At 46.7% G+C, this 25,389-nt stretch overlaps 1 protein-coding gene and 1 long non-coding RNA gene across 2 annotated transcripts; one reads left to right on the plus strand and one right to left on the minus strand.

Annotated features, from left to right (window-relative positions):
• On the minus strand, positions 1–24,767 carry HEBP1 (heme binding protein 1). Its single transcript, XM_023643146.2, has 4 exons — positions 24,532–24,767; positions 15,486–15,624; positions 13,980–14,160; positions 1–591 (listed from the first exon to the last, which is right to left on the minus strand). The coding sequence occupies exons 1-4, from the start codon at positions 24,607–24,609 to the stop codon at positions 420–422; spliced, it is 570 nt and encodes a 189-aa protein (XP_023498914.1). The 5' UTR covers positions 24,610–24,767; the 3' UTR covers positions 1–419.
• Positions 2,993–4,084, plus strand: LOC106783285 (uncharacterized). The gene is made up of 2 exons (XR_001380973.3): positions 2,993–3,110; positions 3,683–4,084. It is a non-coding gene; the product is annotated as an uncharacterized lncRNA (long non-coding RNA).
• Positions 24,768–25,389: the final 622 nt, after the last annotated feature.

The raw sequence follows: 25,389 nt of genomic DNA on the forward strand, positions 1-25,389 counted from the left end.
TGTTTAACTCGAAGATCTTTATTTTCGTTTTCTTTTTAGACAAAGTTCTTATGAGAATCACAGAGGAAAGATCACACACAAATCACATTTTCCCCTCAATAGCAAAAATACAGATTCAATAAATTTAAAAAAATCAGTTATTAGTGACCAGATAGCTGGGAAAATGCTCCCGGGGTGTTTCTGGTCTACTATAGAATTTTCTAAAGCAATCAGAGAAATGCTGCCTATCTTGGCTGAATTATTTCCCACCATGAGAAGAAGAGCTTGAGGACACGGAGCAAGCTGATTTCAGAACATTGGCAGTAAGTGGCTTTGAAGGAAAGCTGGTTGGGCGGGCGCATAGTGGAGCAGCGCCCCCTGCTGCCCCCGAGGCAGTGGACACGGAAGCACATCCAGGAAGTGCCGGCTCATTGACCCACTCATGTCTTCACCAGCCAGACCTCATTGCGACGTCCGTAGGGCTTCATGGGAGGGTCATACCCAGTGCAGAAGTAGATGTCACTCCGGTAAGTGGCTGTGCCCTCCAGGGCCGTGCGCAGCTGGGCAGCGTGGGCTATGTAGTCGGCTTCCTTGGCGTAACCACCGAACTGCCTGAGGATACAAGAGCAAGGGGATGGTTAGGAAAGGACACGGTCTCTGAGAGAGGGGGAAGTCCCTCCCTCCTCTTATTATGACAAGCATGCTATAGTGGCAAGACTGCGGATCGGCCACTTCCTAGATGGGCACATTTGACCTCTCTCACTCTCAGATCTTCATTTGTAAAATTGGGATATGTTCTTTTTTCCCTTCATGGTTGTTGTGAGCATTAAATACAATAATGGATGTGAAAAACGCTAACGCAGAGCCTGAAACAGTAGTCCCGTCCTAAATGTGAGCTTCCCTCTCTGAAATTTCCCAGAGATGCCTTCGCCTTTTTCTCTAGCTCCCTCTGCTGGCCGGCCGGGCCGCTCCTCTTCTCTGCCTCTCTGTCTCCAGCTGGGGAAGGAGGAGGAAAAGGGCAGTCAGGGTGGAGCTGCAGCTACTGTTCCTCCCACAGCAGAGCAGTTCTAAGGAGTGAGCCCATCAGAGCACAGACAAGTAGCAGCTTTGTTAAAAATCAGAGCCACCAAAGGCAGGGACCCGAGGAAGTCTTGGGAGGGCCCTTGGGCAAGCTTTACGCATGCCGCAAATAAAGAAATCACTTCTGATAAATCCTTTCTTCTGCTCAAATCATGAAAGCCTTCTTTTTCTAGTAAGTAAAGAGGCTTTTCCTAAATCAGGCTTTTCTCTTGGTGACAGAGGTGGGGACAGAGAAGCAATACAGCTTGTCTTTTCAAGATTAGTATTTGCTCCTTACGTCATCTGCCTATGCTCCAAAATTCCTCCTGTGGCTTACCCTAAATACACCACTCCAAACGTGGGGGTGTATTCAAATCTTTATTAGAGTCAAATACATCCCCATTTCTAATGAGCGCTATGACTCAAAAGTCTGAATCTGCACCAGGCCACGATTAGGCCAAATCCAGGATCTTCGGTGGGTCCTCTTGACTCACGCTTTGCTCCTTTAAAGTGGTGAGTCATGCTCAGCAAGCGTTCAGCACATTGATTACAGGGTTACTGATGTGAAAACGCCCATCTCTCAGGCATTGATTACTCTGCTGTCTAGAAAATAGCTACAGAACACGACAGAGCTGAGACCAATTTGGAATAGAGGCGGCTTGGTGCTTCAAGTTTATCAAAGAAAGATTATAAGGCAGATGAAGAAAATTGAGCTCTAGCTTCACTGAGGCTCAAATGAGGGGAAACTGGATAAGGAGACAGAGAATGAACATTAAGGAAGAATTGTGCTGGCAATAAAAGCCTGCATGACACTGGAATTATTTTCGAAGAGTGGCTATAGACTGAGAACCCCGCCTGAAACAAATCTGACGCTGGACGTGGGAGCAGGTGCTGAGGGCTTTCTGCAGCCTCTTCTCGTGCTGTGACACTACACTATTCTCTGTGAAAATGCATGAGGCTGGCTCTGTAAGCTACCGGATTTTGGAGACGTCCAAAGGAGTGGTCCTCACATCTTCATTCATCAGTTGGAGGCAAAATGTTATATGCTGAGATCCTACCTCTGCCACTTTCGAGCTCATGGTCTTGGGAAAATGCTTTAATTTCTCTAGCCTTCAGGTCCTTCATCTGTTAAACTGGGAGGAGGAGATCCATCTCAGAAGGCTGTTGTGAAGATTGAAGAGGAAAAGACTGTGCAAACTGCGCAGCCCAGTGTCTGTCACGCAGTGAGCTCACAACAAACAGGAGCGTTTATTGTTACTGTGCAATTTGCTCAGAACAGCCACTCAATTCCCCAGCTCCGGAGGTGAGGGATGTGGTGGTAATCTAAGGGATTACCATGAGCCCAGGAAGAGAGCCCAACAATAAAGAACCGGCTCAATGACCAAGCTCATCTTCTCAGTTCTACTCTCAAAACCTGATTTAACCTTGTAACCCCACACCCCAGCCCTCTGCTTCTTCCTTTGTCCTACTTTTTCTTTCTTTCTTTTCTTTTCTTTCTTTCTTTCTCTCTTTCTCTCTCTTTCTTTCTATTCTTATCAGTACTCAGCACCTTCTAACATAGTATATATTTATTGATTGTGCTCACTGTGTATGGTCTGAGTCCCCTGGTAGAATACAGGCTCCATGAGGACAGGTATCTTTGTCATTTTTTGTCCACTGTGTATCCTGAGCACCGAACACAGTGCCTGACACTCATTAGACCCTTGGCTGAGTGAACAATTCTGGCATAAACGATTAAATTTACTGTCTTCAGGGTGGTAGGCCTGCCTCCATAGTCACTCATTCATACAACGAGATCTGAGACACATACCAAGTGGACAGTGGTGGGAATTCAAACGGGGAAAGGGAGTTGACTGGCGCCACATTGGGAAGGGCCTTGAATGCCATACTAAGGACTCTGAACCTGATCCTAGATGTGAAGGTGGACTTACAAAGGGGTTTTAAGGTAAGGGACCAACATGATCACATTGCATTTTGGAGAGAGTCCTCTGGTGGCAGTGGAGGGACGGGGGAAATGGAGTCACTGGAGCCCAGGAACAGCCAAGTGTGAGATGACAAAGGCCTGAATAAAGGTAAATTTGAAAGGGGACTGGATGTGGAGGGGAAGTCGGGGTGGGGGCGGCATCAACGGTTCTCCAAGGCTTCCAGTTAAGTCTCTGGAGGGAAACCGATGCCACTAACAGAATAGGGATCCCAGGCTGAAGAGTTCCTTTGGCAAGGAGGGGTGTGGAGGGTTAATAATTTGGTTTGTGGGTACATTGATAGGAAGGTGCTTCTGCGAAGGTGCAACAATTATTGTGTACCTACGTGTGTGTTGGGCACTGTGACAAGCTCCTTAGACTTGGGAAAGAACTGGACTCAGAGATCTTGATTTGGGAAAGAGATGGGTCTAGTGACAGATATGTGGGAGCCACCAGTGAGTCGGTACTGGCTATAATCATGGCAGGAGGGAGACGAGGCCTAGACGGCGAGTACACAGAGGGTCAGTAGGTTGCTCTTGGGAATCCTAGTCCCCAAGTGGTGGCAGAGGGAGAGGACTTGGCAGGGGCCACAGAGAAGGAGAGTGACAGGGAGAATGTCATCATTTGGGGATTCTTGAATTCATTACCGGAAAGAAAAACCCAACTTTGTATATTATTCCCAGGCTGACCGAGATACTGGAAATGAGGACACAGATTTCCCTATTGCTTCATCATGGAAACATTCTACTAGAAAACAAGCAAAGCCGGGTGTGCTATGCAACAGACACGTGTGTTCTCCTCACTACAGATGGAACCAGCTCACCCTAACCCCGAGCCGAGAACTGCAGAAATAAGCCAGGAAACGAAAGGCTCCTGGGCACACAGCCCTGACACATGAAGGAAGCCCAGACCTGGCACCTCAGCTTGTGTTCATGGACCGGCCGCCTCATTCCCCCTGCTGATCCTCCAAGCTGTGCAAGGAGCATAACCACACAGTGCCCACAGCCCTCCAGATGCGCCAGTTAAGGAATGCTATAAAGTGCTTTGAGCCCCTCAAAGGAAATAAACATGAAATCTATACATTATTTTTGTAAGCCTGTCAACAAGTCTCTAAGTGTCCATCTTCAAAGGAGCCCTCCTGCAGGGCACTGTATTTCATCTCACCCAACGTCAGAGCTCAGTATTCCGGATAAAGAATTGGGTGACCGTAGGAATCATGGAAGGACGCACATACCTAGGACTCCCGAAACACAAAAGGAACTGATTAAAAGGGTCTGGATGAGTTAGGGGAGGTGGGAGGAGATACCGCAGGCATCACTGAGGTGGGCGAGCAGATGGAGGCTTTGGTCCAAGGAGGCAAAAAATCATAATGAGTTATTTTCAGGGGGTAGCTGGTGCAGGCACCCAGCGAGCCAGAAAGAGAAATGGAATGACTCTGAGCCTGACCAGCCAGCTGGGCCTAAAACTTTAACAATCAACAAGTCAACCCAAATTTGGGGGGGATCTGCATGAATCTCTGTGCTAGGCCAAGGAAGTCTAAGACTAGGAGCTGATAATTTAACGTCAACAGGAAAGAAGCTTAACGTCGTAAGGTATTTCATTCAGTCAGTCGAAACCACGCTTACTGAGGGGAGCATCACGGAACACAAAACACCAGCTGGGCACCGCAGAGCTGCAGAGGATAAAGATGGCTTTCTCCCCTCTCGAGGTCTAACGGTAGTGGTCAGGATGGAAACACGTAAAGATTGTACAGGGCCAAGGAAGCACTGGAATGGAAGCAGAAGGTGCGAACAGAACACGCTGGGGATGGGGAACAGAGAATGAGTGGTTCTGGCTTAGAACGGAAAGGGAAGGCGTAACGGAGGTTGTGATATTAAGCAATTATTTATTGAGCGTCTCTTCTGGCAACGAACAACATAACACAAATTCCTGTCCTTACAGTTTCCAGCGAGCAGAGACTGGGGAGGGGGTCTGAGAGGAGCTGGGTGGGTGCGAGTGAAGGTGCGGAAGTGGATGTTCATGTGCGTGTGAGTGTGCGTGAGGGGGGCGCTGGGAGGTGCGGGTGGGACGCCCTGAGATCAGGCGGACACTCGGAATGGGGCTACTTTGTGAAGGGCCATGTTGTAAATGCCACGACAAGGCATTTTTATTTGGTTCCACTGCCTGGTTAAACATTTGAGGACCCCTTCTCATTTACGACTGGCTTGGGCATTGGTCCCGACCCCAGTGTGAGCCCGAGGCCTACAACCAGAGCCGAGCAGAAGGGGCAGCAGTGCGATCGACTGGTCCTGTGCTTTAGGGCTGGCGGTGATCAAAGGACGACTTAGAAGGGGCAGAGGTGGAAGAACCAGAAACAAGCAGGAGCCCACAGGAATAGTTCAGGCAGGAAGTGATGAGGACTGTGGCAGTGCGGATGGAAGGGAAGGCACAGCGAGGAGGTGACTAGGGCTTGGCCAATAACTGATGTGGAAGGTGAAGGAGTCAGGATGACATTGGAACAGGATGGGTAGGAGGATAGAAGGGACCTGTAGGAAGACAGAACACAGGGGATCAGGTTTGGGGCAGAAATCTGAGTTCTACTTCGGACCCACTGATTTGGGAGGCACCTGAGGAGGTTTGTGGGGAGCTGGAAATCTAAGGCTGGAGCCTGAGAGAGAAGGCAGCATCAGCCATGTTGAAGTGGGCTCACCCCCCAGAAGCGGTGACTGAAGCCCCTTCAAGTACCAGTTTGTAAAAGACTGGTTGTTGGGGGAAAGGAATGGTGATGAACTAGGTTTTAGAAACAGAATCTTATCACTGGCAGGGCAGGGCTCTCAGAGGTGAAGTGGCTTAAACATCAGAGGTGCTCCATAAACATCTGTCAAATGGAAACGAACTTCCCACTTAGTACAAACGTTACACTGTATAATCGTCACATGTCTGTCCAGATGGTGCTTGAATTCCTCCAGGGCAAGGACTTCAGTACCTCATCATCTGTCCCTTCTACTGTAGATACTTTCTGCCAGAACATTTTTATTTTTGAGTAGAAATATGCTTCCCTGTAATTTCAATCCACAGATATCACTTCTTATATCTGGAACGACACAACCCTGAAATATCAGGAATAAGTGAATTCTGAATAGTGAGTTTTTGAGTGAATGAGTGAACGTGTAAATGGCCTCACCTTAGTATCCACATAGAGTCTGATGAATGAAAAGACATTCAAGGGAGTTGGACAGAGGTCAGGTTGGAGAATGACCAATGAAAGGGTGACAGTTGAAGCTATGGGAGGGGACCAAGGTCTTTAGGGAGAAAAGCAAAAAAAACAGAAGTGCAGGGAAGGCATGGCCAAGATTTTCATTCGTTTATTGAGTCAGCAACTTTCTTCTTTCTTTTTGTGAGGATGATTGTTGCCAATCTTCCTCTTTTTGCTTGAGGAAGATTGCCGCTGAGCTAACATCCATGCCAATCTTCCTCCATTTTATGCGGGATGCCGCCACAATGTGGCTTGATGAGCAGTGCCAGGTCCATGACCGGGATCTGAACCTGCAAACCTCAGGCCGCCGAAGCAGAGCACGTGAACTTGACCACTACGCCACCAGGCTGGCCCCTATTCACTAACTTTTAATTGAGCACGTATTAGAGAAGAGCCAGAGGCCCTGCCGTGAAGAACACTCCAGTGAGGGAGAAGACAATAAATGAATGAAAAGAGAGGTACATAAGGCAGGTGATGATAAGAGATGTGAAGGAAAACAAAGCAGGGCAAAGGAGGAGAGACGGAGTGATGCTGTTTTCCATAGAATGGTCAGGTGAGGCCCCTTGGAATTGAAGCGAGAAAGCCTGGGTGTTGAGCAGGCCAAACCTCCTGGGGTTACAGATGGGTGTTGGAATTATGTAGGAACTGGGCCAACGCTGGTCTGTAGCTCTCCCTAAGCGGTAATACGGGAACACCCTAGTGGCTTAGCAGCTGGACCCTTTCTTCCAAACTTCTCTTCCTCTAGGCGGAACTTCCCAAGCTGCTAGCGGCCTCAGTCAGGGCCTGGTCATTTAGAGAGAGAAACAAAATCAGCAACCCTAGGTGCCTCACAGCTCACAAAGTTCTGTCATACGCATAACTTCACTGACCCCTGACAACAACGCATCATAAGTGCTATTTTTGTTTTTTTTTGAGGAAGATTAGCCCTGAGCTAACATCTGCTGCCAAGCCTCTTCTTTTTGCTGAGGAAGACTGGCCCCGAGCTAACATCTGTGCCCATCTTCCTCTACTTTATATGTGGGACACCTGCCACAGCATGGCTTGCCAAGCAGTGCCATGTCCACACCCGGGATCCGAAGTGGCGAACTCTGGGCCGCTGAAGCAGAACGTGCGAACTTAACCACTGTGCCACCGGACCGGCCCCATAAGCATTATTTTATAGATGAGAAAACTGAAGCTCACAAAGCCCAAAGTTATAAAACTCATCATCCTTAGAGTTGAGGTTTGAAGTCAAGTGTATCTGCAGTAGCTTGATTTTTTTTTGCTGTTAATTCTAGTAAAATTTTATCTAATTCTCCAAGGGAGGTGAAGTCAAGAAGAGAAGAGTCGGCTAACATTTACTGAGTGTCTAGCTAATGTCTAGCATAGTGCAGGCATTTACAGATGGCATATTTCATCCTCACAACAATCCTTTGAGTTAGGTACTCTCACCCCCATCTTACAGATGAGGAAACTGAGGCATGGAGAGGCTCCGTAACATGCCATAGGTCCTAGGGCTATTAGGTGGTAGAGCTGGGATGGGAGCACAGGTCACCCTGACAATGAACTCCTCGTTTCCAACTCTTTCCTTTATACTCAGACATTTCATTAAAACCATGAAAGTTCCATTAAAACCTTCCAGCCTCTCCCACTGCTGGTCTCTGCTGAACCTAGCATTGACCTGCGCTGAGGAGGCCCAGCTCTGACCTATGGCCTTTATAGAACACAGAGGGAGGACAGTGGTGTGCGATGTGGCCACTCATTTAAGTGCGAGCAAAATTCTATTTCCCCGTGTGAATACTAAAACGATTCTGACAGTGTTATTTTTCATAGCCTTCCATTCATTTAAAAAGTACTTATATACTGCTAATAAATGTATAATCCTTTTGTGGACATCCCTTCAGAAGGTCATAAAAAAGGAAGTCTGAATTAAGGACCCAAGGCTTTCCTTTTAGAATTAATTTTGTATCTAAGGCACTCACTGTGTATCTGAAATAGTACTTTTGCCTTCTACCACCTCATTAACTCGGCCTTCCACAGTAAGGTACTTTTAAATGACATCTGACTGTGCAGTGACACCAAGTGGGTAGTTGAGGAATGACCACATGCTACCTTAGGACCATACGTTAGGTTAAAAAAAAATTCACTGAGCCAGGCTAGCTACCATATTTGTCACTTTCATCTGTTTAGGTTTCAGAGAATTAAAAGGAAACTTCCACAGACCTAGCTTTCATAGTACTGTTTAAAGAAATACCCTTTCTCACCATAAGGAACCAGGGTTCCTTGGAGAAAAGGTTAATTCCAGCTCTAGAGCAAGAAATGGCAAGATGTGCTTGAAACATCTTGTCACACCAGAAAGCAAGGAAGCCGCAGACCACCAGGGTCATGTCAAAAGACTAAGAAACCAACTTGAGGAGTCTCCCATCAGCCAAAGATGGGACAATTTGAGCATCAATACGAATAATAACTGCAAAGAACTGAAACACATCAATTCTGTTTAAATTCCTATGTTTATATTGATACTCAAAAAACAGAGATCAACACTACCTCCCCTTTGGACGATGTTAAGCAATGAGACCATTATTCTGAAAACTGATAAATAAAGAGAAGGTATCTTGCCTTTTCTCTCTGACTCTATCTCAGGGAAGCCAAATAGTAGACGAGGGGAAGTTTCTCTTTATGGAAGTATTCTAGCTAATAAACGAAGAAGGAAAAATAGAGAACATTATTTTACAACCTCTAATGAAACAAGGCATCTGGGTCCTGGCATCTACAGTCACCAGCATCACAAAAACAGACGCAAGCAAATGTTATGAGCCCCTACTTGAGGTACGCAACACCATCTATGAAATATCCTTGCTCAAAACTCAAACTTGAATCCGATCATCTCCCTTCTTCCAACTACTAATTTACAGGCAATACAGGGGCAGAGGCACCTGATAAAATGCACATAAAGGCAATCAGCAAAATTCAGAAAACAATAGGACAAATGACCCATAAATGGCAAGGAAAAATGAGAAGGCGCGGCGGTGAGAAAAGCTACAGGTCAATAAAGGCTTGAAAGATGCACCAACCAATTGCAATGGATGGATCTTATTTGGATTCAGATTCAAACAAACTGTAAAAACAAATTATGAGATAACAGGAGAAATCAGAACCCTGGATATTTTATGTTATTATAACATGAACAAATTGCTGCTAAAATTTTGGGAGTAATAAGATATTATGATTGCATTTTTAAAAAGTCTTCAGTAGTCACACTGAAATATCTATGAATGAAATAACACAATGTCTTGAATTCGTCTAAAAATAACCCAGGGTAGGGTACACATGACACAAAGCTGGCCTTGAGTTAATCATCTTTGAAGGTGCGTGATGCACACATAGGGCTTCAATATCTTATATTATCTCTATGTTTTCCTAAGTTTGAAATTTCCATACTAAAAAGTTAAAGACAAAAGAAAGAAATTGTACCAACTGCTGGGTCTGGTAAAACAAATGGTCAGAAGCTAATCTCATCTGCTTGAAGCCTTATGTGACCTGATTTATCATGTCAACCTCACTCCTTACGAAGTAAGAAGGGGCAGAGGGAAAGAGTAATTTCTGAACCCTACTACAAGTCATAAACATTAAGTAATTTGTAAACAGTATCTTAGTAAATACTGAAAGATACTCTTTATCAATAATCCCTATGATGCAGGTGTTATTACCAGCACTTAACAGATGGGGAAACTAAGTCTTAAAGAGGCTGAGTAACTTCCCAAGCATCATCCTGGGATGCAAACCAAAATAGACTGGTTCCTTATATTATGCCAGGCTGCCTCCCAAGACACAGGAAAGAGGATGGAAAAGATGGAGCAGGAACTAGGGTGAGATAGCAGAGACACAGGTGCAAGATCTGAGGAGGCTCTCACTCGGTGCCCATCCTGCGCTTGGACAACTGTGAGAGTGAGTGCCTCCCTAAATTTTGCACCATAGGTGCCTTGCTTCCCCACCCTAGTCCCTGCCCTGGGAAAAGATACTCTTTACTTTGCTTTCTCTGCAGCCTCTGCAGTGAAGCCTGGAAAATCTGAATAAGGACCGGAGTCCTTATTCAGGCTAGCTGCCTGGCTGCAGTACACTCTCTGTCCTCTGGGGCGCCCTGTGTCACCTGGCCCAGGACTGCCCGGCCCAGGTCAGCCAGGCTCACATTCTCAGCATTAGTGTTAGCTCCAGAGGAAGCTGCACCCTCAGGTGCAGAGATGGAGCAGGGCAGCCACATGACTAAGTCTGGAAGCCTCTGGAAGTGGACAGAAGCTCTCTGTGCAATATTTGTATATTTCTTTTTCATGAGGTTGTTCTAGAACAGAACTGACCTCCCACCATGGTTACTACCAGTGAAGCTCCTGGTCTCTGTCTGCACATGGTTCAGTGCCTGTCACCCGGTAGGATTTTAACAAATGGGGAGTCACTGATGATCTAGAAGAGACCCGGTTTCTGAGGGGAGGTTGGGGCCCAAAGAATAAAAACGTGCAACCCTGTGCACCTGTTATTCTCTGCAGTCAAGCGAACAGGACCCCAAAGGAGGCCTTGGAAACAGGACTAGAATGATAATAAGATGCACGTGGGCTCTGCTCAAAGGACCACAGACCATGAATAACTAAGGGGGTGGCCATCCAGCTCCAGCAAACACTCCCTGCCCTTCTGGCATTCAAGGGGAACGTGGGGTAAGAAGGAGGTAACCCTAGGCCTTTATGCTCCCCACGTATTCATGGCCCCAAACTACAGCCTGATTTAGACATTCTCTGAGGCTCCAAGAACCCTGTGGCGGCTAATACAGGTGCTCAGCTCAAGCTGAGGTTAAACTCTCTGTGTCCAGGTCAATCTGGCCACTGGCAAAGGCATTTACTCAGATACAATGCAAATATCTGCGTGCTGTAGGCTGAAGACGTCAAAGTGAGAAACTGCCAGCTCTCAGTATTTCTTACTTCATCAACGATACAAATTTAGAAAGAGAAATTAAGGAAACAATCCTATTTAAAACTGCATCAAAAAGAATAAAATATCTAGGGATAAATTTAACCAAGGAAGTTAAAGACTTGTACTGGAAACCAGAAGACGATGATGAAAGACATTGAAGAAGACACAAATAAATGGGAGGATATTCCATACTCATGGATGGGAAGAATCAATATTGTGAAAATGTCCATACTACCCAAGCAATCTACAGATTCGATGCAATCCTTACCAAAATTTCAGTGAAGTTGTTCACAGAAACAGAAAACAACCCTAAAATTTGTGTGGAACCAAATAGCCCAAATAGCCAAAGCAGTCTTGAGAAGAAGAACAAAGCTGGAGGCATCATGCTTCCTGATTTCAAACTGTATTACAAAGCCATCGTAATCAAAACAGTATGGTATGGGCATAAAACAGACACACAGATCAGTGGAACAGAGTAGAGAGTCCAGAGATAAACCCAAACATATAGGGTCAATTAATTCACGACAAAGGAGCCCAGAATACACAATGGGGAAAGGACAGTCTCTTCAATAATGGTATTGGGAAAACTGGACAGCCACATGCGAAAGATTGAAATTGGACCACTATCTTACACCATGTACAAAAATCAACTCAAACTGGATTAAAGATTTGAACATAAGTGAAACCACAAAATCCCTAGAAGAAAACATAGGGCATAAGCTCCTTGACACAGGTCTTGGCAATGATTTTTTGGATTTGACACCAAAAACAAAGGCAACAAAAGCAAAAATAGGGGGCAGGCCCGGCGGCACAGTGGTTAAGTTCTCAGGTTCCGCTTTGGCGGCCTAGGGTTCACGGGTTCAGATCCCGAGTGTGGACCTATGCACTGCTTGTCCATGCTGTGGTATGAGTCCCACATATAAAGTAGAGGAAGATGTGCACAGATGTTAGCTCAGGGCCAGTCTTCCTCAGCAAAAAGAGGAGGACTGGTAGCAGATGTTAGCTCAGGGCTAATCTTCCTCAAAAAAAAAAAGCAAAAATAAACAAGTGGGACTATGCCAAAGTAAAAAGCTTTGCATAGGAAAGGAAACTATCAACAAAATGGAAAGGAAACGTACTGAATGGGAGAAAATATTTGCAAATCATACATCTGAGAAGAGGTTAATACCCAAAAATATACAAAGAACTCACACAACTCAACAGCAAAAAAGCCAAACAATCCAATGAAAAAATGGGCAGAGGGCCAATCCGGCAGCATAGTGGTTAAGTTTATGAGCTCTGCTTCGGCAGCCTGGGGTTCGTGGGTTTAGATCCCAGGCGTGGACCTACACGCTGCTCATCAAGCCATGCTATGGTGGCATCCCACCTACAAAACAGAGGAAGACTGGCACAGATGTTAGCTCAGGGCCAATCTTCCTCACCAAAAAAACACAAAAAACAAAAAACTGGGCAGAGGATCTGAATACACACTTTTCCAAAGAGCATGTACAACTGGCCAACAGGTACATGAAAAGTGCTCAACATCACTAATCATCAGGGAAATGCAAATCAAAACCACAATGAGATATCATGTCATACCTGTTACAAAGGTTATTATCAAAAAGACAAGAAATAACGAGTGTTGGTAAGGATGTGGGGAAAAGGGAACTCTTGTGCACTGTTGGTGGGAATGTAAATTGGTGCAGCCATTGTGGAAAACAATATGGAAAGTCCTCAAAAAACTGAAACTAGACGGGCCAGCTCTATGGCTGAGTGGTTAAGTTCACACGCTCCACTGCGGTGGCCCAGGGTTTGGATCCTGGGTGCGCACATTGCACTGCTCATCAGGCCACGTTGAGGTGGCATCCCACATCCCACAACTAGAAGGACATGCAACTAAGATATACAACTGTGTACGGGGGGGTTTGGGGAGATAAAGCAGAAAAAAAAAAAAAAAGATTGGCGACAGTTGTTAGCCCAGGTGCCAATCTTTGGAAAAAAAAAAAATTGAAACTAGAACTATTATATGATCCAGCAATTCCACTTCTGGGAATATATCCAAAGAAAAGAAATCACTATCTTGAAGAGATTTCTGCACCCCATGTTCATGGCAACATTATTTACCATAGCCAAGATGTGGAAACAGCCTAAGTGTCTATCGACAGGTGAATGATAAAGAAGACGTGGTATATATATATATATACACACAATGGAATATTACTCGGCCATAAAAAAGAAGGAAAATTTGCCACTTGCAACAACATGGATGGACCTTGAGGGCATTATGCTAAGTGAAATAAGTCAGACAGAGAAAGATAAATACCGTATTTTCCCACTTATATGTGGAATTAAAAAAACACTGAACTCATAGATACAGAGAACAGACTGGTGGTTGCCAGAGGCAGCAGGGTGGGAGGAGTGGGAGGGAGGAGAAATGGGTGGAGGTGGTCAACAGGTACAAAATTCCAGCTACAAGATAAATTAGTTCTGGGGATGTAACGTACAGCAAGGTGATTATAATTAACGGTACTGTAGTGTAGATTTGAAAGTTACTAAAAGAATAGATCTTAAACGTTCTCATCTCAAATAAAAAAAATTTGTACTATGTCAGGTGATGGATGTTAACTAAACTTATTGTGGTCATCATTTCATAATATACATATACATCAAAACATTATGTTTTACACCTTAAATACAATGTTATATGTCAATTATATCTCGATAAAACTGGAAGAATATCAATATAATGCAAATGCTCCCTGCAGGTATCAAGGAGCAGTGTGCAAATCAAGTACTACCCCCGGATGCTTGAAGAATCGTCTCCTTACGTGGAATAGACAGTGATGCCTTCTCTCTCTTCGATTTTCACGCTGTCGTCACTGGGAACTGGCGGGCTGCTCTGAAACTGGTTTGGAATCCGGAACCAGACTTTCAATTTCTTCTGTAGAGAGCCATCTTCACTGGGGAACACGGCAAAGGAAATGGGAACTGTCATCCCCATCCCAATTCCTGAAAACATAAGAACCCACAGAGCGAGATGCGTATTAGAGACAGGATTTTAAGAAAATAATCCGAAACACGGAAAAGGCTATAGGTAATAGGATATTCACTGCAGCAGAATTTATAATTGTGAAAAACTGGGTGCCATTTAATGTCCAAAATAGGAATATGTCCAAGTAAATTACAGGCATATGATGCAATATAATGCAACTATTAATAATTATGCTAAGAAGACCATTTACCAACAGTGGGAAATAATTATGAAATAAGTAACAGAAGCAGGATATATAATTGCACAAACACTATGACTACATTTAAAAAGTCTATTAAAAAGTCCTAAAGAAATACATTCGAAACACAACAATGACTGTAACAAAAAAGACGGATTGGGGTGCTGTTTTGTTATTTTCAAGATTTTCTTTAATCAGTTTTATAATTTTTATACATATTTTCTTCTAAAAAAATGTTACGACAGTGTTAAGAAGGAAAAGATTTCTTCTTGACCTCCTACTGGTCGACTTATTGTCCAAAGCCTGATTATTCTGGTCCTAGTAAATGTTACTAAGGTTAATATCAGTTGCTAACTTTCTAAATTATCAGCTTGAGAAATATCCTAAAAATTAAGCATGACATCTCTTTTTCACCTTACTTTCTGACCCATTTTGGGTTTGCAGTGATTCCAAAGTACAGGCCAAATTAGAGAGCTTATGAGTTAAATTCATATTTAAATATGGTTTACACGCTAACCGGTATGCTGAAACTTCAGGCCTATTATTTTAAAAATAGGGAGGCAGCCATCACAGACTGCCACATCTTTAAGAGTGGGACCGCCTAAGAATTCTCAGACCCCTTGTTTGCCAGAACAGAGCGGGGACCTGCCACGCTCGGTGCTCACTGAGCCTCAGTACACTGCAGACTCTGAGCTACCAGGGGGCTCTTGAGATTGCCAAACTGGGTGTGGAGGTCTCAAGTCAGAGGCTGGCCTCACCCTGCGGCTTGGCTGGCTGTGGGCACACTTCACCCAGTCAACCCATCCAAAGACGCCCTAAGCGCTGTAGAGTTAAAAAACCCAGAGCATATGTCTCTACAACTGAGCGAGAAGCATGAACTCAGTGACATGGAGCAGGGATACCATGAAGTGAGGGGCAGGCTGGGATGGCGCCAGCGCAGTCTCCCCAGAGCTTCCTTGCTCATGCAGCATAGCAAGTTCATGAGCCACTGAACCAGGTAGGGACAGGTGTCCTGTGACCCCTCCCCTGTGTTTTCTTCTGATGAAGTGAGAGCACACAAGCCTCGCCTCTGAGACCAGAGCCACATCCTTCAGGGGGACTCACCCTTGTCATTGGTGCCTCCCACATACTTCACGACTTTGGGCATTGCTTCTCGTAGAGCCTCATCCACAGGCTTATCTGTCACTTCCACTGTGGCAAATTTCCCGCCTTCACAGGCCCTTTCCTCGTAGGAGACTTCTTCCTAGAGACAGGGATACAGAGCGCTTCAGAGATATAAAGCAGCAACACACGACGACTCTAGAAGCAGTAATAGTCCAGTTACAAGAGACACAAACTGTTAAGGAATTTTCCATAATGAGCCTGGGTATGCAGACAGCGTGGAAGAGACAGGCTTCAGCAGAAAGGGCTATGAGAAATAGATTCTGGCGGGCCGGCCCGGTCACCTAGTGGTTAAGTTCCCACGCTCCACTTTGGCAGCCCAGGGTTCACCGGTTCAGAGCCTGGGTGCAGACCTACATACTGCCCATCAAGCCATGCTGACGTGGCCTCCCACATAGAAGAACTAGAAGGACCTACAACAAGGATATATAACTATGTATGGGGGTTTGGGGAGGAAAAAAAAAAGAGGAAGATTGGTAACAGATGTTAGCTCAGGGCCAATCTTCCTCTATTATTTTATTTATTAAAAATAAATTAAAAAAATGCCCAGTCTTAAAAAAAAAAGAAAAGATAGATTCTGGGATATTTTTTTACAGCTGTAGAGACACCAGAAAAAACTTCATATAATCAATATTCTCAGAGTACAGGAGGAGATATTGCGTCCCAAACCACTCAGAACATCTGCAGAATGCTATAAAAATAGAATGGTCAGAGATCAAAGAGCTCTTGGAAATTAAAAATATTATAGAAATGAAAAATTTGGTAGAAAGGTTGGAAGGTAAAGTTGAAGGAAATCTTCCAGAAAGTCAAGTAAAAAGGCAAAGAAGTAGAAAACAGAAAAGAAAATCAGAGGATCAAGCCAGGAGAGCCAACATCTGAATAACAGGAGATCCAGAAAAAGAGAAGAAGAAAAAATTGGAAAGAAGCAAACAAAGAAATAGAACAACAATCCCACAAAACTTTAAGGCTCCAAGGTTAGCCTCATTCCAGGAGCAGGGCTGCAGGTCAAGAAGGATCAGAGTGGTTCTGTTCACACTGTACTCCCAGATGCGATTCTTCTTCTCAACTCACATCACTAAACCACACCCCTGACTCCCTGAAAGCCCGGTGGTCTAGTGGTTAAGATTTGGTGCTCTCACCGCCGCAGCCGGGGTTCACCTTGCAGTCAGGAAACCACACCACCCGTCTGTCGCTTGTCCCACTGTGGCGGCTGCATGTTGCTGTGATGCTGAAAGCTCTGCCACTGGTATTTCAAATACCAGCAGGGTCACCCATGGTGGACAGGGTTCAGTGGAGCTTCCAGACTAGACAGACTAGGAAGAAGGACCTGGCCACCCACTTCCGGAAAAACTGGCACTGAAAACCCCATGAATAACAGTGGAGCATTGTCTGACACAGCACAGGAAGGTGAGAGGGTGGTACAAAAAGACCGGGTGAGGTGCTGCTCTACAGGGTTGCTAGGAGTCAGAATCTAGTCTACTTGACAGCACTGACGACCAACAAAACTCCCCTGGATGCCCAGCTCCACTGTCACTTCCCACACATCCTTCCTCCCTGGCAGTGGTCCTCTGCCACCACGACGCTCTGCACTGAGTCTCTGTCCTAAGGCCAGAACCCTTTCCCACACCCTCCTTCACACCCTCCTCCTGGTTGCCATTTGAGGCCTCACATGACATGATTTTGTATTCCTGAACATTTTGCAAGGCAGCATTTTCCAAACTCTGAAAATTGCAATCCATAACAAGAAGTACATTTTTACAACATGTCCTATCATGAACATACACACGATCGAAACAAAGTTTCACAAAACAACACTTTACCTTTCTGGATGTGGCATATTTGGATACTTGCTTTCTTTCTATCCTGTTTACTTCTATTCTCCTCCAGTGATTTTTTTTTTTTGCTGAAGAAGATTCACCCGGAACTAACATCCACTGCCAATCTTCTTTTTTGTACGTGAGCTGCTGCCACAGCATGGCCACTAGTAGATGAGCAGAGTAGGTCTGCACCTGGGAACTGAACCTGGACTGCCAAAGTGGAACGTGTGGAACTTAACCACTAGGCCACAGGGGCTGGCCCTCTACTCCAGTGAATTTTATTCTATTCCACTAAAAGCAGAGAAACTTGTTCTATATTGCTTTTACTATCTGGTAATGGAATGTTAGTGCAGGTTGAAAAATCTTCTATAAAGTCTTTGTGGACAGGAATTATACCACAGAGCTTTATATGTCAGGTGCTCAACAGATATTTACTGACTGATTAAGGAGCTGCCTCTCCTACTAATAATTATGAAAAACAGACACATGATGGAGGACCTGGCTGCCCCCGGCTGGTCAAACAGGCTTTCCTATGACATCCTAGACTGAAGAGTCTCATCTCCCAAGGGGACATAATGAATCTCTGGAGGCGGGCAGGCCTGCGGGACTGTGAGTGGCCTGTATAGGCTAAAAAAGTACACTTAATATTATAATTTTATATTTATAATGCAAAAATACCTATTGTTTTTATAACACCAAATTAAAGAAAGTCATGAGAAAGGAGCCAGGGAAATCTGAAAGCAGAGCCTGGGTGCCAGCTTCACAAACTTCCCTTCACATGGGGGAGGGGGAACTGCTCCAGACTGAGAATCAAGAGTTTGCACATCGGCCTTGACCTTGGGGCGCTGTGCCTACTCATTCTGAGGACAGCAGTGAGGCCCTCCCCATGGTGAGCCTGACACTTCCAAAGAGCCTTCAGTGGCAAACTGTGTTATGTAAACTCGGGATGTTTTCCTCTTTCTGGCCCTGTCTGTCACCACAGGGACTAGACTCCCCCTTCATTTGAGGTCCCACTGAGTCTTGCCACTTATAATCTTTCACATTCCAGAAATGCCACTCTGTGAATCACAGAATTTTAGCCTGAAAGTGGTGTAAACGTTCACCCAACGAAACGAATTTTACCAAAGAGGAAATGAAGCACCAGAGACGTCAAGTTGCCTAAGACCACACAGCTACTAAATGGTGAGACTGGGACCAGAATTCAAATCCCAACTCTAGTAGTCTCATGCTTCTCACAAGACTCTGTGCTGCCACGGGGTGGGGGGGTGGGGGGGGGGGGAAGTGAGCAGTTTTGAAGCTCACTCTTTAGCTGTTGAGTTAGTTCTTTCTAACAGATATCTGTATGCCCGTGTCAAACTCAGAACAGCAGCATCAGAAGTCATTTAACCCTCCTTCTCTTACACGTGGAGAAACCAATGACAAGCTCTCACTGGAGAAACAGCTGGCCCGCTCTTTGTTCTTTCTTTCCTTCTTTAATTCATTCAACCAACAACCATGGCGCATCTATCATGTGCTGAGCACTGTGCCAGATGCTATGATGCAGAGACGGAAGGCATGGTCTCTGACGTCCCGAGAGGTGTGGTCTCACAGAAGTAGCCAGGGAAACAGGACACAATCTGCTGATTTGTTTAAGGGGATGAGAGTGCCAGGCAGTGTGGGAACACAGAAAAGGACTACTTAGGTGAGTTGCGGGGCACGGGTGCGTGAGTTTACGTGTTTAGTTAGGTCAAGCTGACTTTGAGGTGCTTATAGATGATCTGACTGGACATTCAGTCGTGGATGCATTGATTCACTGAATAAACTGAAAACCTCTGTCCGGTGCTTCAGATTTGGAGATTAATATGATATGGGCAGTCTAGTTGGGTGGTAAGAAGAACTACCTAGTTATTATAAGATGTAGCAAATGCTCTGATAGTGTAGGGAAGGCAATTCCAGGTTGCGGGCACCACAGGGGTAAAGAGAAGAGTTGAAGAACAGTATGATGATGGCAAAGAGTACACATGGTTCATTACACCTGGAGAAAAGACTGTCAAGCAGGATGTGCAAGAGATGAGGCCAGAGATTCTGGCAGGGACCAGACCCCTGAAGAACTCGTAGGCTGTCATAGGGAGCTGGATTTTGTAAGCATTAGTCCCGTGATGGTGATCTGACAGCAAGTCAGTTTCATCTACCCCAAATGAGTTCAACTGACTTTTGTGATCTAAATACAAGATTCCACAAGGATGTTCGAGTCTTAAATCTGAGGAGTCCCAGAGCAGAAGAGAGTTCTGGGGAATGGTGTAGGAGATTTGTACTCTCAGCCTGTTCCCCAGGTAGAAAGTCCAGAGCAAAGAAGGAAAGGCTGCCAAGAAGGGAGTCCAGCTTGACTCAGAGAGCCAAAGGCCCCAGCATCCTCTAAGGCTTAACTCAACTCTCCCTCCTCCTCCTGAGTGGTCCTTTCTAAATATGAACTCCAAAGGCAGGCAACTCTAGAGCTGGAAGGGCCCTTACATATCCATTGGTTCATCTGCCTCCTGTTGCAGATGAGCAAACTGTCCACGGTGCAGTTGGACACATGGTCTGAGCTCAGTAGGAGCCTGGCACAGGGATGTAAATTGGGGAGTTACTGCAACGGGTAACTAAAGCTGTGAATGAAGCTGACACCGCCCAGGGAACATATACGGGGAATTCTGTATAAATCTAATCATGTTAATAAATCTCCTGCCTAAAAGCCTTCATTCACCAAGTCTCAACCTATCCCAGATGGTCCAGGGATCACCTAGCTTCTACCTACCTTGCCAGCCACACCCAGAGCACCTCCTCACTGGCCTGCTATTTCCCTCAATGCCTTGGTCCTGCCTCAGGGCCTCTGCACCTGCCTCTTCCGCTGCCTGGAGTATTCATTCCTTTCCCGTCTCTGCCTGATGAACTCCTACTTACCCAACAGGTCCCAACCTAAAAGTCGCTTCCTCAGAGAGAATGCTACTTGAAAACAGATTCCCCGTGATATTTCTTACAGGCCCTTGTACTTTCGCAACACAACAGTTACTGTCATTATAATTGAATAACAATATGATTAACCTCCATCTGCAAGCATAAGCCCCATGGGGTCAGGGACTGTCTGTATCGCTGACCACTGTACCTCTTAGCATCTAGTAGCTACCTTGCATGTAGCAGGCACTGTATGAGTATTTGCGGGAAAGGAGGCTGCAGAGTAAAACCTGGCTTTACTCTAATGACGAAGACAATAGCCCTAGCTGGGTTGGGGGATGAGAAGCTCGTCCAATTATATCTATCCTGGAGAAGAGCTGGGTCACAATGTCTTAAGGCGGTTCTACGGCAGGTACCACCTCTTTTCACAGCATCCATGTCCATAACCTCTCATTTGAACCACTGGATCACTGTGAAAATTTAGGTTTGAGAGATGGATAATATAAAACTATCCTAATTCTCCAGGGAGCTGAATTTAAATAGAATTCTCTCTATTTCTGCACAAAATAAAGCACCTAAGTTAATACTGTTAACACATTTGATTCTTCTAATTTAATGTCTTTAGTATGTCTCCTTGTTACATAGACCATAATAACAGCACTCCCTGCCCTGTGTCCTCTGCCTCCTGCTCCCAGCCAGTTACTAGATGAGGATTTGGGCGTGTGGCCACAAACACCAATTTTCAGTGGGAACCCTGGTCAAGTTCAAGTTCAAGTCCCATGCAGAGATCTTGCAAGAATGCCTCTTGCTACAGGATTTGCAAGGTCCTCTAAAAGGTCTGTTTGTTTCCTTGCCACCTTACGTGGTGGGTGTACATGTTGATTTTGGAAGCCGACATTCTCATTGTAAGAAAATATTAATAATAACAATCAACCTGAGCACTTTCTACGTGTGAGGCATTATTTTAAACATTTTTAGGTGGATTCATTTCTTCAATCCCTCCAACCACCCCATGAAGAAGCTGGTGTTTTTATCTTCAACTTCCGATGAGACTGGAGCACAAGAGGTGAATAATGTGCCCAAATTACAGTGAGCAGGTGGTGGAGCCGGGATCCAAACCCAGGCGGTGGGTCCTAACCAACGTGCACAGGCTGGAAACAAATCCCATAAAGATGTCAGTTATTAACATCGGTCCTGCTGTTAACAGCCACAAGACCCAGCCAATCCGAGACGGAGAGCTGCGTGTTCCCCTCCCTCCCCAAACAACGCAGAAGGCACCTGATAAGGCTCACCGCAGCCTGGGCCTCCCCACCAGGTGCCTGGAATCAGTTCTGAACATCTGGTGACCCTGAACCCGAGCTACATGGGCCATGCTGAGTGCCAGCCCTCTGGCCAGGAAAGTGGACAGCGGCTTCTGACTCACACTCTTTCCAGGGGACAGAGAGAACTTCAGGGAGAGGCTCTTCAAGATAAAAACACCCTGAATGTGTATATTAAAAAAAAGGTTCATAAGTATCTTTAAATATCTAATTAATTGTCACATAGGCACTGTCATTCTCATCTTACAGTTGAGGGATTTCAGGGTTCCGAGCAGTTGGGAGGTTAAGTAGCTTACCCCAAACTACCTGTGGCATAGTTACCATGCTCACCCAAGTGTTGGGTATTTTACTGAACTCCTAATTGGTTATCTCACTTAAACTTCAGAACAATCTTCTAAGACATGAATTGTTATTTTCTCTCATGATTAGCTTCAGAGAGGTTAAGTAAGTCGCCCATGATGCACAGCTAGTAAGAGTGGAGCTGAGCTAAGTTCTGACATAATATTACTACATTTCTAGGGTGCATTCGTTGATAAAGCATTTTCAGGTTTTTAAAAAATTTAATATTTATAGTAACTCTGGGAGTAGATATGAAGGATATTTTTATATATTCTACAGCTGCAGAAACTGAGGTTCTTTCAGGTTAAATGATTTGTTTCAGCCTGGTAACAATATCCCATGTGGCCCCATATTCCCATCAAATGTTGAGGGAAGATGCATTTAGCCCTGGAGGCAAAGTCAGTGGCAGGTGGCACTGTATCAGTAAGGGTCTAATGGGAAACAGAAACTACCAGAGTATTTTGCACAAAGGCACACTGGTTCAAGAAAGTGATTTCATAGATAATAAAAGGGCTGAGATGCCAAACGGGACAGTGAGGCAACCTAGAGGTCAGGAAGTGCCCTCAGAGAGATGGAGGGAGGCGCATCGGTTCCTCCAGCTCAGATCCCTGGGTCACCTGGTGGGAGCTAGAACCATGGTGGCCTATGTGGCGAGAGCTGGAGCACAGAGAAGCTCTTGGTGCCAGAGACCTGACAGGGCAGAGGTGAGGGAGACACACCCTGCTGCTCCCTTCCTCCCATCCTCCTATCTCCTACTAGTGCCTCCCACCGGCAAACCTCGCTGGGAGCCAGCTACCAGTGGAGCCTGGGGAACAGGTGACAGGGGGGCCCCACTCCACCCTGAGACACAGAGAGCAGAGCATGGGCGAGGAAGGGATCTGAGGGCAACCAGGCAGCAGACCAGCCCAGACCCTCAGCCTGCATTCGCAGTTGTCGTTAAGACTCTCAGCCTGCATCCCAAATGGTCCTTAAGCGCAAAAGACTAAGTGAGCTGATTCCACCGCGGAAAGGAAAGCTCTCTGGAGCAGTCAATAACATGCAGATTCTTAAGTGTCAGGGCCAACAGGGACCCTCGAGGTCACCAGGCCGAGTGCACAGACTGGCATGCGCACAGACACGATGTGGCCACAGATGGATCCTTTGTTTGGCCTGCAGTGTTTACAAACATTTGTAGTCTGTTGCCAACAGTTCAAATTGACATTGTTGCCCCACTCAGAATCCCAGCCTCATCCCTAACATCCCTCTTCCTTCCTCCCCTTCCCAGCACTGCTCACCCTCTGACACCTGATACGTTTGACTTACTCTGTTCACTGGCCACTAAAACATAAGCTCCAGGAGCACAGGGATGGCTGTCAGTTTTGGCCACTGTTCATCCCCATTGCCTGTAAGAGTGCCTGGCACACAGTTGGCACTCAACAAATAGTTATTTGTTGAACGAGTTAATTTTAAATTGAGAGATTTCACATGAAGATTCTGGATTGTTGGTTTTCCTTAAAAATGTGGCAACCCTGGTTTACATCACTTCCTGACAACTGCCTAGAGTTGCCCTTTGTAGACGGGGACCTGAGCTCTCCCTGCCATTTGCCTCAGTCCCCACCTTGCCTTACTGTCTGAAACAGCCAGCTTCACTCATTTCCAGTCCCCGCCTGGCTGCTTGGAGGCAGCTGAACATGTCACCTTCGATCAGGGCTAAACTCCTCGGTCCCCACAGCTGAGGAAAGCGAGATACGGACAGATGAAGAGATAGATCCGGCTTGAAGAGTCCGGTCTAGAGTCTAGCTGAGGGCTTTTGTGTGTGCAACACTGTACGAGGTCCGGGAACTTGGCCCCCAGACAACACAGCCCTTTAAGAGATGAGGCACTGAATTGGGAGCTAAGAATACAGCCTCAAAGTGCACAAAGTACCTGCCCGCGAGGAGATTATAATTAGTGGCAGACTCCTTGTTTTCAGGGCACAGTCCAATTTGCCTGCGTTAGCACTGCTGTAAATCTGGGGGAATGGAGCGACTGTGCCCTCCTCACTCATCCTGTATTCTAGGCACCCAACTCTCGGAGTTCCATTGGCCAACAAAGCATTTTACAGCTCTGGGCCTTTGCACCTGCTCTCCTCTTTTCCGAGTACTCCTACACATCCCTGAGGACACGCTGAAAGCACTTTCTCTGCGAAGGCCCCATCCTTATCCCCTGGCAGCATGGCCTGCTCCTTCCCCTGTGCTCCCTGCCCTGCACTTTCACCTCTATGCAGCACAGATCTTGTTCCTTTATACTCAGCTCTCCACTAGTTGGGAGTTTCTTAAGGATAGTACTTTTCCGGTCTTTTCTGCAACCGAGGGTCTCTCAGCAGACACACGTTCAGAATGTTTGGAATGTTTAAGTGGAGGAATGCGCTCCCCAGGCGCTGTCCATGCCGCCCCGAGCTGGGCTTCTCCCTTCCCATCCACGTCTCCTCTCCGTCCCCACTGCTCCCAGCACAGCCCTGGGCCCGGCCGCACCAGCCCGCCCCCTTCCCGCCCTCCCGAGCCCAGCGCTGGGCATGGACATACGACAGAGGCCAGGCCCGGCCCGCCTGCCGCCCAGAACCCGCCGCAACCCCGGCGGGCCTACCTTGTCCCCTTTGCTCAGGACCTGCCACGGCCACGTCTCTACGCTCCCGAACAGCGAGTTCTTGATCACGCCCAACATGATGCCGGCGCAGCGCTCCGGACACACCGGCGGACTCGGGGTGGCAGGGACGCGGGGTGGCAGGGTCGCAGGGACGCGGGGGCCAGGGACGCGGGCGGGCGGCTCCGGCTCCGCCCCGCGGAAGAGCTCTCGGGGGCGGGGCTTGCCGCGCGGCCGCGGGACTGGCGGGAAGGGCCGCGCTCCGCCCCCGCCCCCGCCCCCGCCCCCGCCCCCGCCTCCGCCGGGCTGCCCTGCAGGGCTCTGCGGAAGGAGCGGGTCTGCGGTCCCACAGGTCTCCGGCCGTCCTCCGCCGGCCCCTCCTTTACTGAGTGTAACTTGCTCGTGGGGAGCCTGGAAACAGATTCTCCCCGAATAGGACTTAGGCAGCGGTGGTGAATTTCCTGCCCGCCCAGCCCCTGCTCTGTTCTGTCCGCCGCCGAGTCCAATCTCAGGACCTGGGCGCCGAATTTCGCCGCCTCCAGATTCCTCGAGTGCTTGTCTGGGCTGCACCCTAAGGCTCTGGCCCAGGATCACAGTCTTTGTAGCCCCCCGCCGCCCGTAGAGACACCTGACTGCCGCCTCTCCACCCACGGAGACCCTAGTTTGCTCCCCGGCCCCGACCCCTACCTCTCATCTGGACGATTGAAAACGCGTCTTAGCCAGTCTTCCACTTACCACTTCGTTTCAGTCACAGATGCCACGTTAATTTTCCAAAGCGCGGCTTTGCTCATTCACTTTTTCTGTTGAAAACCTAACCAATTTTGTTACCATTTATTGAATGCCTGCTTTTCTTGCCAAGTG

This window comes from Equus caballus, chromosome 6, assembly GCF_041296265.1.
Source record: "Equus caballus isolate H_3958 breed thoroughbred chromosome 6, TB-T2T, whole genome shotgun sequence".
In the NCBI taxonomy this organism is placed as follows: domain Eukaryota; kingdom Metazoa; phylum Chordata; class Mammalia; order Perissodactyla; family Equidae; genus Equus; species Equus caballus.

What these genes read in the sequence shown, in the direction of transcription:
- HEBP1 (XM_023643146.2), bottom strand. Translation starts at nt 24,609, where the DNA reads ATGTTGGGCGTGATCAAGAACTCGCTGTTCGGGAGCGTAGAGACGTGG. An exon ending in TCCTGAGCAAAGGGGACAAG is followed by an intron (nt 15,625 to 24,531) that starts GTAGGCCCGCCG and finishes CCCTGTCTCTAG; the next exon opens with GAAGAAGTCTCCTACGAGGA. An exon ending in GGGAGGCACCAATGACAAGG is followed by an intron (nt 14,161 to 15,485) that starts GTGAGTCCCCCT and finishes TTATGTTTTCAG; the next exon opens with GAATTGGGATGGGGATGACA.